The sequence below is a fragment of the Anoplolepis gracilipes genome, chromosome 17 (genome assembly GCF_047496725.1).
Source record: "Anoplolepis gracilipes chromosome 17, ASM4749672v1, whole genome shotgun sequence".
Classification (NCBI taxonomy): domain Eukaryota; kingdom Metazoa; phylum Arthropoda; class Insecta; order Hymenoptera; family Formicidae; genus Anoplolepis; species Anoplolepis gracilipes.
The window spans coordinates 1,706,107-1,725,545 of NC_132986.1; the positions used below are offsets into that span (position 1 = coordinate 1,706,107).

A 19,439-nucleotide genomic window follows, 5' to 3' on the forward strand; every position below is an offset into this window, starting at 1 on the left:
CAAATACATACAGCTGCACTTTTTCTTCTTGTCTCGTGAAAGGTCAAACGTTAAACCGACAAGCATTACCGGTGCTCTATTCTATTGAATTTCGAAATCCCGTTGTAGTTGATAAGAAAGACAGACAGACATTTGCAACATCTTTTCGAAAGAGAGGCATAATTAAAAATACCGTCCAAAAATTAAAAACGCAACTTTTTTGTCCGCTTGCAAACAATTGTTTTCTCTCACAATCACTTTACACATTTAAGTTTTTTTTACAGAAGCGAAGAAGGGCATCGCAACGTGCATTTTTGGTGTCGGATATTGCGAATAGAATTAAATAGATTCCAATTATTTTTCTTGATTTTTTGAACAATATATAAAATCTTCTTTTATTATATTATATTATCTTTGGATTATTTATACAATATTATATATAAAATGTCTATAAAAATTGTCAATTATCGTTTCAGTAGTAGATTCTTTAATCAATTTAAAGTTGATTTTTTTTAACAAAAAATTTTTTGCAATTTTTTCCTATTGTATCTATTTATCTTTGTAAGTTGTAAGCTTTAAATTTAAATTTTTTAAAAGTAAATATCACTTGAATTTAATAAAAGAAAGATAGTTTTTGTTAATGTTTTGATTCTACAAAGTTTGTGAAAAATTAATTTTTCTCAATTAATAACTTGAAAATGTTGTCTCAACATTTTTTTGCTAACGAAAAATCAAAAACATAATTACAAATATATTATATTATACGCTCCATATATGCCTGAATATTGATCTCGAGTAAATAATATAATAAATTGTACTGTTATTTTTATTAACGTTATGCAGATAAAAATATGTTTTCAAGGAATGAGAATTTTTCGCGTGCGAGAAAATACTTTCAAGAAAATACTTGATCCGAGAGGAATGGGACACAAGAGGGAAATATCTTTCACGAGAATTGCGATATGCAGGTGACAGGATCGACTGTTTACGAAGCTTCCGGCTGGCCCAGACATAGTGGCGCGTCGATAAAGCGCGGATTAAACGACATTTCCCCGTTATCGCGCAATGCACTCGTTTCGTAAGCGTGTCGTCTCTTCGTGCTTAAGTGCACTCTGCTATTAATCTCATCTCATCGGAAAACCTAAACTTAACCCGTTCTCTTCGACGTCTTCTCAGATGCATGCGAACACTAAAATGTATTGTTTTCAGAATTTTGTGGCTAAAAAATTATTTATAACTGCATTAACTGTTACCCGAATATAATCATATACGCTAAATCCAAGTTCTGTATTCCTGTGATAAAATTTATATATTTTAAACATAACATTTTTTTATAATATTTAAGACTAAAGCTTTCTCACTTATTGTTAAACGCTCTATAGTTTGCGACAAAATTTGAAACAGAATTCTATTTACAATTTTACGTAATTTCGCGTAATAATATGGAAAACATTTAAAGATGAAGAAAGTAAAGCAGGCTTAACTTTAATTGCAATTAGATAATTATTTATCAGCATTATCTGAACTTTCAGAAATTTGTTATTCATTTGTTATTATTCTTCTGTTCTTTTTCGAAATTATTGTAAATATTAATCGATTATCGCGAAAATTCTTGCATTGACTTCAGACAGTTTGTTTGTGGTTAATCTTTAAATTTTTAAAAATTTCATTGACAAACAACTTTAAAGGCTTATTTAACGAGATCCGTAATACGATATACGAAACAGGACATGACGTTGTTTGCTCGTACTAAGCGATTATCCGATTTGTGGTGTTTGACGTTTTTTCGAAAGTTTAGCCAGTTCGAGAAATCGAAGGACTGTCAATCGCGAACCACACCGGAGACATGCTCTTCCTCGACGATCAACAAAGATGATGATCCTTGTCCGCCGTGTCCTTCATTCGAACAGGATCCTTGTCTCAAGCCACATCCTTGTCCAACACCGTGTTACCCAGACGCCGGTAACATTGGCAATTTTTTCACATCTTCTTTTTGAATATTTCGAACTTTTCTCGAATTTTCCTTTGAATATTTCCAACTTTTTTACATATTTCAAACTTTTGTGATACATTTATGTATTCTTGAAATCGTGAATCTGGCCATGAACCGAAATTTAAATGCGGTGAGATTACAATTGCAAAGGATTTAATATCGAAATGGAAAATAAATACAAAAGAGCCTAAGAAGAGTTAAGAGTTACGTGTATAAAAAGAGAATCTAAGATTACAAATTACTATACATTTCTGTACATGTATGTATATAAATATACGAAAGCTGAAATAATATTATTAATTTTTTTTCGAAACATATAAATCAAATACATATTATAGACACACGCATGTTACTAAACTTTAAATGAGAATCAAAAGTAATTAATTATTTTATTATCAATTAATTTTTTTATCTTCTTATAGATTCAAATAAATTTTTAGTATTTTTGTATTTTAAAATTTGGAATACATTCAATAAAATTAATTATTAGTAATAATTTTTCAAATATTAATTAAATTTGTCCTCTAGTACATTCATTACATTTTGCTATCTCGTGTAATTAATTCATAGAATACAGTGAATAATTGAACAATACGAATGAATAATACAAATCCATTTCCAAAAGTTTCAGTGGATAAAACGAAATCAGTTTATTATCAGAATAAATGAAGTTTAATCTTTGTCGAGGAATTTATCGCTAATCGTACATGCAATAAATAATACCTAAATGCCATTGTAAATCACAGATCCGCGCAAGCTCGCTTATTGGCGAACGCTGTCCCTCTTTGTCGCGTTGCCTCTGATCGTGGTCATGTCGGCGATTACTTATGCACGACAGAAAGAAAAAGGGAAGCAACCGAGAGAACCGTTCCTCAATCTCCCATACATGTGTCGTCGGACTAAGGTTCGGTTTAACACCATTTTTATCAACACTGTCTTTAATCGACTTTACGGACGAGAATTTAATTGTTAAAGAATGACAAGGGTAAAGAGACATTTTCATAAACAAATCACCTGTCACGTTTAGATCATTTTTTTTTGTCTGCAAGTTACTCATATATGTATTACAAATCGCATATATTAATTAAGGGATACATAACTTGGGATAATTTATTATTTCTTTTTTGCCTGACATTTGACGAAATGGATACAAATTTAGATTTTACGAGAACAGTTTCTCGACGCAAATTTTTCATTCGTTCATTCGCGTGTATATATTATAGCAGTTTATCACAACATAGTTTTCAACAGCTAGACCTATTTTCTCAGTCATCTCTGTTATCGATTAATGAAGACCCACGATTTCACACGATTTACTCTAATTCGCTCATATTTTAAATTGTACATTTCCTATTGTACGTATATAAATATTTCATGGACTTTTCAACAAAAGAAACGAGAAAAAAAGATGACAGAGAAACAAATTTTATACGATCTTTCATTTCTACATATGTAACAGATTTATTTTTTTCAATTCAGGAAATTATCAAATTATTATCGTTGCCTTAGTTGCGTAAGCGTACGTAATAGATAATAAATCAATCAAAATATAATCTTAAAATATTCGAGCCATGAATATATAGTTTGGAAATTTGCATTTATTTTTATTTTTATTTTTTTTTTCTATTTCTTTCAACAGCCATTTCCTTGGGGCGATGGCAATCACTCGCTTTTCCATAATCCCGTAAAAAATCCAGTATCTCCGGATGGTTATGAAGTCGAGGATCCGAATGAACCGCTCTACAAGAAAGCGGGCAATTAGTCGAAGTGATTCTGCACGATCCTGCCGGTGACAGTTGGATGAGAGGAATATAATATCTGCTCGACATACGGCAGTCGTTTTAATTTTTAATCAATCTTCGCCGGCACGAGAAAGAAATAGAAAGATCATGTGTGAATATTAAATTTGCATATAAGCAAGTTTCTCAATTACATAGTTAATTCATAAACTTTAGCATATAATTCGAGGTTACTTGTTTATTCAAAATTATTATAGAAATAGTTGCTTGAACTTTGCTCATAAAAGTTTTAAAATAAAAAGGTCTCTGTATAAAAACATATTGTGTTATTTGTCTGAATTATTGCTTTCCTTCTTATATTCGTCAACTATTTTGCGAAATATTTTATAGATTATTATATAGATTATTCGAACCGATTAAATTATTGGGCAACAATGGTCTCTCGATTTTTAATTTCGAAAGATATATTTAGTTTGCGAGGGGGGAAAAGTCATTGGGGAAAATGATCGAGATAGAACTTAATCTCGAAATGAGATAAATTTCGCGAGATACTTTCGAGATATGTATCTCTGAAATCAGAGAACGAGCGACAACAGACCTCCCCGAAAGGGGGTATAAGGTGGAGACGATCGTGCGCGCCGTTTTCGATCTCGCCTTCTCGCGCGGGGGTGGAAAGGAGGTTATTAGCTAGCTGGAGGGAGAAGATCGCGAGTGGGATGCAGCTGGTCTCGCGCCTTCTTGGTTGTTCAGGGACGATCAATAGACTGGGAGAGGTGGCGGAGGAGGCGACCACGACGGTGGTTGTGTCCGGGCAGTGGCGAGTTAAACCACCCCGCGGCGTCACATTTCTATTATCTAACAACCAATCTCCGGTATCGCGTCTCTATTATCTAGGAATGATACCTTTCAACATCTAGTATGGCGTATCGATACACGGCGCGAGAGATCATCCGGACAGAATTGTCTCACGCTGTCCGAATCTCTTTACGATTCGCTATTCTCTATACGAGCAGCTATTCTGAAGATACACGTACGAAATCGTGTTTTTGTTTACTTTTTATCGTAAATCGTACAACTGCTAAATTAATTTTTAATACAATATATGATATCAGAGAGAATTATTATAAGATTTTTTGGATAGATTTTTTGAAGATTGCTTCTATCTCCTTTTACACGAGATTTATATGCATATTTATATATTTCCTTTACTAATGCAGGGTACGTAGAATTTGTTTATACATTTATACTTAAATTTTATTCGAAATAAAATTATATGATATTTTTCAATGACAACAAGTCTCTTTTTAATCTCTTAATGATTAAGGAAGCCGAACAATTTTTTTTTTATTTATCAATATGCAAAAAAATTTCTACCGCATATGCAATTTGTCATACAAAACGCTCGTAGCTTACACTCGTGAAATAACACATGTTCGTTTATCGGCGCCGTTTAATTTACGGCCCTGTCCGCGTGAACTCGTCGCGGGGATACTACGAGCTCCTCCGATTGGTCGGCGACGATTTCGCGGGTTCGACGAGTCGCACGACGTGATCGCGCCGCCAATCGAGCAACCTCCACCGTCGCTCCGTCGTCAGGTCAGTTGGTGGCAGCGCGTCGCCGTGTTCGTGTGCGTACCGCGTGCGTGTCTCTCGAAATGTCATTTCACGCCAACGTTCTGTCACTGATACTTTTTAATCGCGATCTCGCCATTTTCATTGACATCGTTCCTATCATTCGACGTTGCTTCTTCCCTTTTTTCTTACATTGAATTGTAAATTAAATTAATGAATCTCTCTTTTTCGAGAAAGTGACGTACGTTTTCATTAATCTAAGAGATAAATTTGCAATGTAAAAAAAGTGTTTCAACTGTGGTTGCGACATATATATATTCTACAAAGCTTATTTTTTGATTTTCTAACGTTACGAGGCTTCAATGAATATTTGAGTTTTATGTTGTTATGATATCGTTTTTCTCTTTAAGAAAAAAATTGCAATAAACGTCGCAAAACAATAACATTTATTTGCATTGTCTGTTTATTGTAGATGTAAATTTTTTTGACAAAGGAAGTAAAAAGTTTGATTGATGAAAGCTGTATTATTGTACCGTGTCATCGATTCTGGAGATGTTTAAAGAGATTATTTTCCCCTACGTGAAAAGCAATGAACGGGGCAAAGTTGAAGGTATTGATTGAAGGATTAATTATTTTATTCAGTGAGCGTGATTGAAAGTTTTCGCGAGTGAAATACACGTAATTTCGCGGAAAAATTCTGGGAGGCAAATATCACAGAATCTCGACGAAGAGATTCAGCGAGAGGTTTGACAATATATCTTCCGAAAACTACGTCGAATGTTAAATGGTATGTTTGACATTTTATCATTCATATATATGTTTCTTATGCGAGTAAGAATGTATCTGTGAAATTTATGGCGCGGCGATTAAAATTCTCAATCGTATGTATATATAAAAGCGATTTCGTATGACTTTGCGTGGATTTTACAATCGTCACAGTCATTAATTTCTTCGCGTGGCACAATGTAAAGTTTAGGTTCCCTTGAGGCTGATGTATAAATAAACATTTCGCTCGTAACGTTCTTGTTTCTATCTGTCCGCTTCGCGCGAAAGCGAGTTATTACGGAACAATATTTTTTCATGTAATAATCTCTCGCGATAGAAATATTAAAATGTTAAAAATATTGGAGTTTTGTTAATGTTTTATGATTGGAGGTGATATATACCGTTTTTGTCCTCTCGTTTACGCATAATAATGATACTTTGTATTGTTCGACGCTACATATTATCCTTATATTGTTTCATTTGTATTTACTATCAATTATATTATTAATTATGTTATTAATTATACTATCTATATAGCTAGAGATGTATCTAAATAAACAGATATTGTTTAAGGATTACAATTGCTTGTCGGCAACAAACTTGAATCTTTTATTCTTCGATTGCAATATATTTTTCGAACTGTTAACGGCTACTTTTAACGATGAGTAAGCACCGAAATATTTTCTGGCATGGCAAACATCGAGAAGGATGTAATATAGTACAGAAGAGCACAGTGTATGTGTAATACAATCGACGTGATTTATATGCCACGACGAATAGTCTGTAACCAAATACACGATCGCTGTCAAAGAACCTAATTTATCGATAAGAAAAACTTACAGTAACAGTTTGAATATAATAAAGAAAATTCTCTTTACTGTGTTTATCTTTTTTCTAATTTTCAATATTAAACATTTCTTTGATATTAAATAATATATTGATGTAAATTTGAAAATTGGAAAGAAATTATCGCAGATATTCGATCAAGAAAAGATTAAAAGACGACTGTTTCAATAATATTATAATTTCACTTTTGATTTATTGCATTAATTAAGTAGTACATTTTTATACGAAAATATGATAATAGAAAAAATTATTTCTTTATGCTTATATATTTTATTTTCTTTAAATTTTTGTCCAATTATTCGAAAAATTTCAAGATTTAATCTGTTTTTCAAATGTCGCTATTGTTGAGATTTTACTAACAATAAGAGATTGTTCCTTCGGGAAAGAGCGAGAGGTCAAATTATTATCTACATATTATGGCAGTTGTATGATTTAAATTTAAATTGTAAATTTAAATTGCGATATTGAAAAGATATTTTTTTTCTATTATTACAGGAAATTTCACCTGTGCTGACATAAAATGGAGATATTACTTACGATTTCCGTTGAGAAAAATCTCTCGAGATGTCGAGAAGACGTCGTACGCGACTCCGGCGTCCGGTATCCTTGAAGGGGAAATGCTCTTTGCGAAGATGCACGGGTGATACAGAACAGGCGCCGATAAAATGTTGATCAAGGAGTATCGCATACCACTACCTCTTACGGTAGAGGAGTATCGAATCGCTCAGCTGTACATGATAGCGGTAATTATCATGATTAATATTAGTCACGAATAATAAATAGTTTTAGTACTTTGAAAAAAAATTCAGGATTTAATCAATTTATATTTTTTATAAATCTAGCAAAATCATTTGACAAACAAATAAACCATAAAGCTATAGAAATTCTCTTTTTTTCTTTAATTTTCTTAAATTTATTATATTTTTATTATAATTTTTTGCAAAACTTTTCCAGAATATGTTTAATTTTGTGCTTCAAGATAAGAAAAAAGAAACATTGAATACAAAATTAGACATCAGTTATATCAATAGATTACAACGCGCGTTTTTCTTTAACTTCTCCCTCATTCATCATCTTCTCAGTAATGTAAATAGTAATTATCTTCATTCTGTAATTATATTCTGCATTCGTTCTATTTTTTACTCCACTCGTGCAAGGGAAAGGTTGTTTTTTTCTCTCACCGATAAAGATAAGGAAGATTTTTTACGCGGTCGAGAAGGCGAGCGGATGTATCTCCTCACGATGTGATCGATATAATCGTTCGCTGTATGATATCATTCACGCAGAAAAAATCACGGGAGGAAAGCAAAGGTGCTGGCAGCGGTGTGGAGATAATCGAAAACGAGCCGTACAGCAACGGTCCAGGTGGTGACGGCCAATACACGCACAAGATCTATCACGTGGGCAGTCATCTGCCAGGCTGGTTCAAGAGTCTGCTACCCAAGTCGGCACTGATCGCCAAGGAAGAGGCATGGAACGCCTATCCGTATACCAAGACCCGCTACACGTGCCCGTTCGTGGAGAAGTTCTCTGTCGAGATAGAGACCTACTACTTCCCGGACAATGGTCACCAGGAGAACGTCTTCAATCTTAGCGGCAGTGATTACAGAAACAGGATTATAGGTAAAGAGAAGATTAGATTAGATTAATTAACAGCACCAACTTTTGTTGGTAACCTAAAAGCTGAATTTAAAAAAGAGCGTGATATTTTTCGATGATGAAAAATTGTGTTTGTCAAATTCTTGGGCGATTACCAGATAAAGTATTATTATTGTATTTCTTATTTATCGATACTAAAATTTTAGTGTCAGTGGCTTCCCGATCATTCTAGACATATATTTAACAATGTCTCCTAATAAAGTTATGTGACGACTATCATAATTTTATCATTCTTATTCCGATTGAATCGTCTATCCGTTCTGATAAGATGTGATCGACATCGTCAAGGATCAGCCTTACGGGGCCGATTATGTGAAGGAAGAGGATCCCAAGTTATACGTGTCGGAAAAGACAGGAAGAGGCCCGCTGGAGGACACGTGGCTGGACGATTATTGGGCCGATGTGGAAGTATAAATCTCCCTTTTCTCTTTCTCCGCTCTTTCTCTCTTTCTATTATCTTTTTCAAAAAGTTTACACCTTTCTCCGCTTAAGTAGTCTCACCGTTGATACATTAGCAATTTTCTCGCCGTTTAGGGAAAACAACAGCCAACGCCATCGGGCAAGTCACTAATGTGTGCGTACAAGCTATGCCGAGTAGAGTTCCGTTATTGGGGCATGCAAACGAAATTAGAAAAGTTCATACACGACGTAGGTTAGTACTGTAATACGCTCACCTCTCTGCCCTTTCTCGACCTTTGGATGCCGGACATAAAATTTAATTACATTTTAACACAATTAATCTTTTATAAAAGGTCATTTTTTCGTCAAGTCTTTTTCTCTCTCTTATATAGTTTAGAAAGGATACTTGTCTAAAATAAAAATAAAGTAAAATTGTTTTAAAGATATCGCATGTTCTCTTTTCTTTCTAATAAAAGAATTAAGAGAACTTTAGCGTTGCCAAAATATAAGTACGTATTTTTTTTTTTTCGTAGTATTATAAAGATTAGTACAGTTTCCTTCAACGTACAAAATGTTTCAGAAATCGTGCATTTTGTTGTATTTCAATTATAGATACATTAATTAAAAAGAATTTTATTTTGTACTGAGGCAGCATTATAACTATAAACATATTATTATATTATTTATTTATTTTTCAGTTAATTGTGGGGATTACAATGGAATTTTGATTTCAATTTTATATATACAATTATTGAATATTTAATATTACAAAATGAAAAATTATAAAAAGTAATAATGTTATGTCATAATTTGCTAAAAAAATTATACGATCTCTGATACATTCTGTATATGGCAATTTAAATATTGATTCATTTTTTCGTTTTTTTATGAATAACGATGAATTAAATTTGACAAGTTTAACTTGATTTAGTTTCTGTCACGTAAAAACTCCGGCAACTAAAAGGTTAAATCTTTCGATCATGATCTCTGTTAAAGAATTCTTTCAAATTGAGAGTACTTTAAATTAAAAACTAAAAACCAAATAAACTATAATATAAATATATATACTAAAAGATGATTCAATGTTATTAGAACTACAATTTTGCTCTTGATTTTCCACATTTTCTAATTTTCTTGACGTCATCACGCTTTAATTTAGGTAATTTAGATTTACAGATGAAAAGGCTGTCTGTCGGCCTAAACATTCGAAAGCTGAGGAAAGAAAATTTGTTGCAATAATTAGAGGATTTACTTTCGAATTATCATAATTCAAGACGAGTTATTTATTTATTGATTCGCTATTACTCTCGGCTTTATGCGCACCGAACGTTGCCGCTGGAAACGTTCCTCGCAACAGAGGAGGTCGTGATCGAAAGGGTTAATTTTAACCGGCGCATCCGTGCGTCCGTGCGTGAGACGTATTAAGGTCGATTCCAGCTCTGCGGAAGACGATGGTACGGGCGCACAGACAGGCCTGGGCCTGGCAGGACGAGTGGAACGGTCTGACGATGGAGGATATCAGGGAGATCGAACGGCAGACGCAGCTGGCGTTGCAGCGCAAGATGGGACTCGGCGAATCGACGGACGAAGAGCTCGAGGAGAACGACAACAATCGAGAGAGGAAGACGGCGACGACGTCAACGACGATAACGACGACGACACCAGCGACCCCGGTGACGGCGAACGCCTCAATGACGTCGCCGGATTCAGACGTCGCTAAGACGTTGGCAGCCACCCTGGGTAGCATTGAAAAGGAGGAGGCGCAGAGTCCGCTGTCCTTCAGGAAGCCATCCGACATTCCCATCATTAACACCGCGGCCAGCTCTGAAAACGAAATCAGCCCTGAAGACTCACCGGTCGACCTCAACGAAATCAAGTAAGATTATTCAATTAATCTCGCGGCTTTCCTTACGATAAGATGATAACTGCGCTCGCGTCAACATCTCATTTTTAAAATCATCAATCTAGCAGTGAATTTTTTAGACAGTTTTTGATTATTTTAAACAAATTTAGTAACATATAGAAAAATATATAGGGTATGTGTCTAGTAAATGACGATACAATTAGCAAGGAGATAATTTTATATAAAAAAAAAAAAAAACAAATAAATTTGAATTTTTCTTTAATTGTATTAAATGATTAAATTTTTGAGATAAATAATTTTGGTGCAAATTTAATTTGATTATGTTTTTATAGTATTTTTTCGGCGTCTATTAACGAATAAGATCCGTGTGATTTTAATAAAAGTGTATTCATATCATGTTGATTATTTTATATATCAAGCAGTCTTATATAATCGCCGATCTCATTGCTCTTTTGAAATGATAAGATATGATAAAATTATCAGAAACTATCGATATATTCAATTTGAAATTGTTCAACTGTCGCACCTAAGGAGTGCATTTTGATTGATAACACAGTGACATACATGATTGTCATTAATATTAATGCATTTATTATTAACGCGGGTGGTATTGGAGTTTTTATATTATTAGAATTACAAATTACGCCGAAATTAATTAAGGAGCTACGTTACAGAACCGCGACCAGCGATACGAAGAAGGAGTGGAGAAAAAATAATGTGCATTTGCACTCACCGAACGCCAACAAAAACTTCGACATTCAGATCGCGAACTGGAGGATGGAGAGCATCGTTAGGGAATCCGAATCCGGTAGCGACGACGAGTTCTTCGACTGTCAAGGTAAAACTATTATTCCGCGCGCGCATGCGTGTAGCATGCCTGTGATAATCTAGAGAGAAGCGTTTGACACACGATTCATCATAAATGAATGATAGCCAGATAATAATTTCGTGGCACACTGCTTTCCGTTGTAACGTGTTTTAATACATTGATACAAATTCGAAAACAATGCAAGGAAGAGAGGGATCTTATCGGATATATTTTTAAAGCTATCGAATGTAGCAATATTTGAACATTAATCATTGATATCGACGTTATAAAATTATTTAACGTGAAAAATAAATAATAATAAATAATAATCTCGAGAAAATTTTTACAAGGAGAAATATCGATTATAAATTCATCATGTAAAGACATTTTTTTATTAATCTAATGTCTTTCGTATAATACGTGTGTATTAAATGAATAAATAAATAATTCTTTTACGTTGAAAAACTTTTTACAATTTATATTTCATGATATTAATAGATCTTATGATATAATGTTAGTTAATAATTCATATGAAAGAAGTGTGTTCTGCGAGATAATGCATAGATAACTGAAGTTAAATAGGACAGCATGTGCTGCGTTTTTATGTGTTATCCTCTTTGTTTTTTATGTCGCATCCCATACCGCAGCTGGGTTCATTATACCTGTTATACGCAAAGGTAGGACACGTAGAGTGATTAAGTAATAAGCGCGAGATAAATCGCGAAAGGACGTCACTCCATATATTGAGGATATATCTGCAAAAAGAGAGAATGACTTTACTTTAAAATACGAGAAACGTAGACAATGCGACAAATCGGGTCGTTTGGTGCATATATAAAATGTGCATCCTTTGATTAACAATTATAATTGAGCATGTGATTAGAATCCGCGAAAGATTTGCACATATGGCATGTAGCAGCATGGCTCTACTCGTAGTAAAAAAAAAAAATTACTCTAGCAGCTGACAAATCGATTCGTTTTGCATACATTAGATAGAGTTTTACTCTACTTATATTGTGCATCAAATAGAATAATATCTTCTTCTATATAATCTAGAATTCGTATAATTTGATCGCAATTAAAGTTCAATTTATATCGTAAATTATATATTATTAGATAATTTTTATGATCGTGCTATAAAATTATATTTTATACTTATGACATAATTTTTCTCTTAAAAATATTGCATTGAGTAGATTGTTGAACATTACTAATCTATATTTTATTACTTATGAAAGTCCTATTTCGCGATTAATCGAAGAGACGCATTGCATAAGCGTTAACGTTTCTGATTATACAGAGGACTTTGAAGATAGCTCTTCATTAGCTAAATGGAGTTCTTTGGATCTTCTAGCAGAAGGAGACGACACGACTGTGCGAACACCACCTGCGACAAACGAGCAAGGTTAATATATTAAAAAATATTATTATTGAATTGTTTTTCGAAAATAGTGATGGAATATTGAGCAAATATATATATATATATATATTTTTTTTTTTTTTTTATTTATTCTTAATCGTTCTTCTATATGGCGTTTAATATATATGGCGACTGGAGAGTCTTATTTTCTTTTATATTTTGCAGAAGACACGATATTTTCGCCTTCATACCTGCAGCGCGTCGCCAGCGAGAGAAATAGTAAGAGACTACAAATCCGCACGTCGGCCAGTATTGACGTGTCGTGTCCAACATCCCCTCAGCATTCTCCTACGCATCAACCGTGCAAAATTACTGTTCTAATCATCGTAGTACACGGTGGCAGTGTTTTAGGTAAGTAATATAGTTTTTTATTTTAATATAGAAGATGAGGATTATATTTAGATTGTTATTATATTATTATTTACAAATTATTATTTTGTTATTGTATTTATATTTAGTTAGAAATTTAAATATCATTTGTATAATTCAAGCAAATTATCCATTTTATTTTCATTTATAAATGTTGATATGTTTTTAAAGATTCTTTACTTTTTTTTTATTTTTATTATATAGACGATTGGCATGGAACTTAAATATATATATATATATATATATATATATATATATGTATATGTATGTATATATGTATATATATATAGAACATGTATAAAATCACATTTTTGTATTCCAGACGCGAATGTCGATCTAACTGCAAAAAAGTCAGATATAACAACATTCCGCGGAGCTTTCGAATCCGTAATGAGGCAGCATTATCCCAGTATGGTCGGACACGTATCCGTTAAATTTGTCGCTTGTCCTTCTATTTGTACCGAAGGTCTTGGAATTTTGTCAAGGTAATACGTCACATTTGAATGTGGTTTCTATTAGAACCAGTTACTATAATTACCATAATGTAACTATGATAACTTTGTTACACAGTCTGAGTCCGTACAGCTTCGACGTATCACCTTCGTGTATGGATGCGCCGCAAGTTACACACGACACCATCCCGATTGGCGCAATTCCGCTGCTGGCGAGCTCAAGTTCCGACTATCAGGACGCGGTGTCGCGCGTAGTGATGGCTGCCAATCAAGTTTATCACGATTTCATCAAGAGCGAGGAAGGTAAAGGCTTCTCTGGACAGATCTGCTTCGTGGGCGACTCGGTAGGGTCTATTCTGACCTACGACGCTCTGAGCAGAGCGACACAGCATTCGAGGCAAAGTAGCGAGAACAGCATCTTGGAGAGCGGTCAGCAGGGCAATGACAACGGCGGTAATGCCGATGACGCCAAGCATCTATCCGCGCCATCTCCTAGAAGAAGGTCTTCTGGCACGAGGTGAGCGACAAAATTCTTTTTCGAATAACGTTAAAAAAAGCCCAAACTTGAATCGGAAGGGAATTGATAATATTTGACGTCAGAATATTTGAAACCTTTGATACAGCAACGCAAACATAGAACATTTCATGATCGCGAAAGTGTTAATTATTTTTCATTAAGGTGCATTTATTTACAGCGACAATCCACACCATACCAAATTGGACTTCGAAGTAGGCGACTTCTTTACGTTTGGCAGTCCGCTGTCGCTGGTTCTCGCTTATAGAAAAACTGCATCCACCGACAGGAATAGCTTCATACCCAGGCCGTTGGTTAATCAAGTGTACAATCTGTTCCATCCCACGGATCCCGTAGCCGCGAGATTGGAACCTTTAATCTCGGCGAGGTTCTCGTTGATCCCGCCAGTCAATATCGCCCGATATCAAAAGTATCCGCTTGGCAACGGTCAGCCTTATCACTTGCGTAAGTTGATTAGAATTACAAATCAAAGAAATAAGAAACGAAATTCAAACCTTTTGTGAATTTGATTTCAGTGGAAACTATCCAGACAAATCCGCAGCTGTTTGCTGACGGTCTGAACATTCCTAATATTCAAATGCATTTAAGAAGATTGTCCGATATATCAATTCAAAGTACAATGTCGGGCATTATCGATAATGTTCCTTTACAAGCGGTGTCTGCCTGTAAGTAAAAAATTGTTTGTCGCATCACTACTTACCTGCAACATCTATTGTTAATAGCTTGTTTATAGAAACTTGAATTCTAAAATTGCAATAATTTTTCTAAGCAAGTAAATTTTTTTTTTTCAAATATGTCGATTATCTAAAACGCTTATTATTACTTCGTTCCAGTGACACAAAAGTGGTGGGGCACCAAAAGACTAGATTACGCGCTCTACTGTCCAGAGGGTCTCGCTAATTTTCCTACAAATGCTTTGCCGCATCTCTTCCACGCTAGTTATTGGGAATCTTCAGACGTAATCGCGTTTATTCTGAGGCAATTGGGCAGATTCGATTTGTCGCTGCTCGGTAATGAGGAAAAGGATCTCAGTTGCTTCCGTCCAGGTCAACCTAGAGAGAAATGGAATAAAAAGCGTACTTCCGTTAAACTTAAGGTTTTTATTCTATTATCTCAATTTGAATTTAATTAAAATTTTTGTCATATATATATTATTTTAAATTGATCCTCTCATTGCTTATGACTACGTTGATACATTTCAGAATGTTGCTGCCAATCACAGAGCAAATGATGTCATTGTAAGGGAAGGTGCACCACAAGTATTAGTTGCTAGGTTCATGTACAGTCCTATTGATATGATAACTTTAACAGGTAACAAAATTAAGGAAGAATAATTTATATAAAATTAACTTTTGCGTATGAGTATGTGTGTGTGGTCTAGTTTATCGATATCAAAATTTAATTTAAATTATTAAATTATAATTTACAATTATATGTAGTAAAATTTAACAAAGATTTTTTTTAGTTAGGCTTGCCAATGATTATATTATACACTGATAATAGTTTTAGTAATTGATTTTTATATTCAATCGCTAAAGCTATAATATTACAAATAAGACGAAAATGAAACATTTACATTTTGTTATAGGTGAAAAAGTGGATATTCACGTTATGAAAGACGCACCAGCAGGTGAGTGGACATACCTCTCCACTGAGGTAACTGACAAAAATGGTAGGATAATTTACAAAATACCAGATGACAAAACGCTAGGTTACGGGCTCTATCCAGTGAAGATGGTTGTAAGGTAATATACTTTTTTTCTTTTGAAATTTTAAACAGACATTAATCCAATTAGCAATCAAAAAATTAATATATAACGAAAAAAAATAACATATATAATAATGTTAAAGTTAAACAAGTTAAAGTTTTTAAATAATTGAAATTAATTAGAATTAATCAAATAAAGGAAAATTAATATTTTATTATTAATGTGACAGTTAAAGAATGGAAGTGTAAAATGTGAAGATTACTGAATGAGACGTAAAAACAAAGATGAATGTATTTATTATAAATTCCTATCTATATGAATCCGTTTTGTTTAATTTATATTCCTTTAATGAAGAGAAATATAAATTTTTTTCTCATGTTCCTTCTGAATTCACACGTTTGCAGGGGAGATCACACATCTGTAGATTTTTTCATTGCTGTGATACCGCCGAGAACCGAGTGCGTGGTTTTCAGCATAGACGGTTCTTTTGCTGCCAGCAGGTCAGTGAGCGGCAAAGATCCGAAAGTCTGGGCCGGTGCCGTCGATGTTGTGAGGTAATGTATTACAGAAACGATTTTTCGTTGAATTTACAATTTTCTCTCTCTCGAAAAAAAAAAAATAAATGAACCTTGTTTACCAAGTTCTTTTCTATGAATACTTTTCTATTAATACTGCGACAATACTGTAGGCATTGGCAGGAACTAGGTTACCTCATCATTTATATTACTGCGAGACCTGACATGCAGCAACAGACTGTGGTTTCCTGGCTGTCGCAGCATAACTTTCCTCACGGTCTCGTCTCGTTCGCTGACGGCCTGTCCAGAGATCCGCTCGCCCACAAAGCCGCCTACTTGAATAAGCTTGTGAAGGTTTGTAATAATAGCAAACATTGACAATAGAAATAGATAATGAAATGTTCATGATTGATCACACAATTCTCTCAATCGGAGAGAATAATTTTCTTTATAAGCAGTGTTTATTTCGAGAGATATTAAGATTTTTAATCAAAAATTCTCTTCTTACAATGCTTGATCCTCATTTCTTCAATCTCCACGCATCTGCTACGATTAATTAGATGTGGTTGACAGGAGCACGGAATGATAATTCATCAGGCGTACGGTAGCGAGAAGGACATTAGCGTGTATACGGCGATAAACCTCAAACCGAGCCAGATCTTCGTCATCGGCAAGGCGTCCAAAAAGCATCAGACTTTGGCGACAATACTGTATGACGGCTATGCCGCCCATCTGAGCATGCTGCAAGCGCACGGAGGTTCACGTCCCGCTCAGGGTAATGCACGCATGGTGATCCCCAGGGGTCAGTTTGGCTTGCCGGGACAGAATACTTCCTTGCGTCGACGGAGGTGAGTTTTCTGTAGCTAATGCATTGTGACAATTTTGTAATAAGAAAGAGAGATTTCCCACGCTTCGCCAAAGAGAATTAAATATCTTTTGATCAGATTTTATTGCTATTATTTTGTTACGCCGAAAGCGTCGAGCATTTACTGAAATCAGTTGCACCCATATTAAATTTTCTCGATTAAAAGTCTTAATTATTAACTTCTACTCTCATCCATGTTATTTTCTACTTGTAATTTCTAATGATAATTTTATTTTCTTACTAATATAAATATGTGAAAGTTTTTTGTCATTATTATACGATTTACTTATTTAAAAAAAAATATTTTTTAATAATATTTTAATAAGATAGTAATTAAGAGAGATAAATCAAGCTATAGATCTTTTTTCTACAATTTACAATGTATTGTAATTATGAAAAAAAAGTATGTGTAAACGAAATTCTATCAACTATCAACTAAATTTTAAAAACGATGATATTGCTGAGATTGGAGTGCAGTTGACTTTGAAAGCTACTACACGAAAAAGATGTAATCGACGCAAGAAAAAGCGGGTTTAATTCTCTCAACCCTTTATTGTTGAATGTTGCTTTCGAGAACTGCTATTTTACAATGCCTTACAAGGCAGATTTATCTCGCTTCAGCAATTTTTGTCTGCAGTTGTTAAATCATTCTTTGTTAAAAAATATTTTATGAATTATTAGTTTAACAATTGGAAATTCGTAAGAAAATGAATTCGGTTAATTTTAAATTTCGTTAATCTTTCGGAAGATATATATTCGAAAATTTAACGCTATTCTTACATTCTAAAGTCAGTTATGACATTTGTTTAATAATACTATTAAAGAAAAATAGATGCAGCTATTTTCTTTATTTTGAAAATAAAGTCAGATTTTTTTAGCATTTAATGTAACTTTGCTTGACGTATTCTGGACTGTTTTTTCTCTGTTTTTCTTTCATCATTTATCGCAATCAGACAAGAAAGGGTCGAGAAACGACACCCTGGGCGGCATCCGCGCACTGAATTGTCACGCAAGTGACAAATGTATGCGTGTGTGCGTGTGTGTGTATGTGTGTGTGAAAACGAGCACCGGCTATGTTCCAGTAACGACACAGCGGTGAACTCCCCGGCGCGCAACAGCGTCTACTTAAAGCGGAAAATCTACCTTACTCACATCTAACACACGCCTATAATCTACGTACAATTTATTTACTCACATTGGTAACTATCTACAACCGTCTACTGCTCTTACTCTTCACCGTAGGCGCCGATTCAAGTTACCACTTGAACGGCAAATGATTATCGTAGTTGTTCTCTAATTTTCAAATCAGCAAATTTAACCAGCAGTCAATTAAACGAATATCATATATGTCGTTTACTCAAGAAATATTGTAAATATTTGGCTTTAATTTGTACATTAAAAAAAGCAGAAATCAGCGCCTACATCTCTCCGCTTTTCCCCCAATTTTTCGCAGCACGATCTTTATTGGTAGAAGGATTATGTATATTTAAAATTACGATTAAGTTTGTACCATCATCTTTTTACACCTGAAGAGAAACGTATACATACATAAAAAATTAATGCGATAATTTCCTCGCATGTGTTTAAAAAAACTGCATTTTTTCTCTTTATTTAAAAATCGTTGAGCTTTCCTTTTTTTTTTTTTTGCTATTTTTCTCAAAAACACTCGAGATTTATTATAGCTATAAAAAGTAAAAAAATCAACATTTAAGTGAAATTTATTTGATTATCTAACTAGATAACGCGTGTTAATAGATAAGAAATAAAATTAAATTATAGAATATTCTCTCTCTCAGTTATGTGAAATTGATTGATTATGATGACCGACTTAGATCAATGTCTATCATACATAATTACAATTGTTATTATTAATTCTATTACTTTTGCTTTCTTTAAAAATAAAAAAAATTCCTTCTACTATTAACGCACGCTGCATCATCCCCACGCTAT

General features: G+C 33.9%; 1 protein-coding gene across 16 annotated transcripts in view; it reads left to right on the forward strand.

Moving 5' to 3' along the window:
• Rdgb (retinal degeneration B) overlaps window positions 1-19,439 on the forward strand; it is a 32,909-nt gene that overhangs the window by 5,451 nt on the left and 8,019 nt on the right. For 3 of the 16 annotated variants that reach the window (XR_012048301.1, XR_012048300.1, XM_072908917.1), the window contains exons 1-20: window positions 5,314-6,070; window positions 7,390-7,637; window positions 8,181-8,517; window positions 8,822-8,961; window positions 9,088-9,205; window positions 10,390-10,828; window positions 11,491-11,654; window positions 12,272-12,301; window positions 12,925-13,029; window positions 13,210-13,395; window positions 13,736-13,898; window positions 13,984-14,382; window positions 14,561-14,844; window positions 14,916-15,065; window positions 15,234-15,496; window positions 15,603-15,711; window positions 15,989-16,145; window positions 16,514-16,663; window positions 16,798-16,978; window positions 17,198-17,472. Coding sequence is in view for 11 of the 16 variants with exons in the window: in XM_072908917.1 (XP_072765018.1) it covers window positions 7,560-7,637; window positions 8,181-8,517; window positions 8,822-8,961; window positions 9,088-9,205; window positions 10,390-10,828; window positions 11,491-11,654; window positions 12,272-12,301; window positions 12,925-13,029; window positions 13,210-13,395; window positions 13,736-13,898; window positions 13,984-14,382; window positions 14,561-14,844; window positions 14,916-15,065; window positions 15,234-15,496; window positions 15,603-15,711; window positions 15,989-16,145; window positions 16,514-16,663; window positions 16,798-16,978; window positions 17,198-17,472 (3,728 nt within the window). In the remaining 5 variants the exon portion in view is untranslated. Of the gene's footprint in view, window positions 1-5,313; window positions 6,071-7,389; window positions 7,638-8,180; window positions 8,518-8,821; window positions 8,962-9,087; window positions 9,206-10,389; window positions 10,829-11,490; window positions 11,655-12,271; window positions 12,302-12,924; window positions 13,030-13,209; window positions 13,396-13,735; window positions 13,899-13,983; window positions 14,383-14,560; window positions 14,845-14,915; window positions 15,066-15,233; window positions 15,497-15,602; window positions 15,712-15,988; window positions 16,146-16,513; window positions 16,664-16,797; window positions 16,979-17,197; window positions 17,473-18,571; window positions 19,119-19,439 lie in introns of those variants that run through there. The other 13 variants (XR_012048299.1, XR_012048298.1, XM_072908912.1 and 10 more) reach the window with 12 other exon arrangements.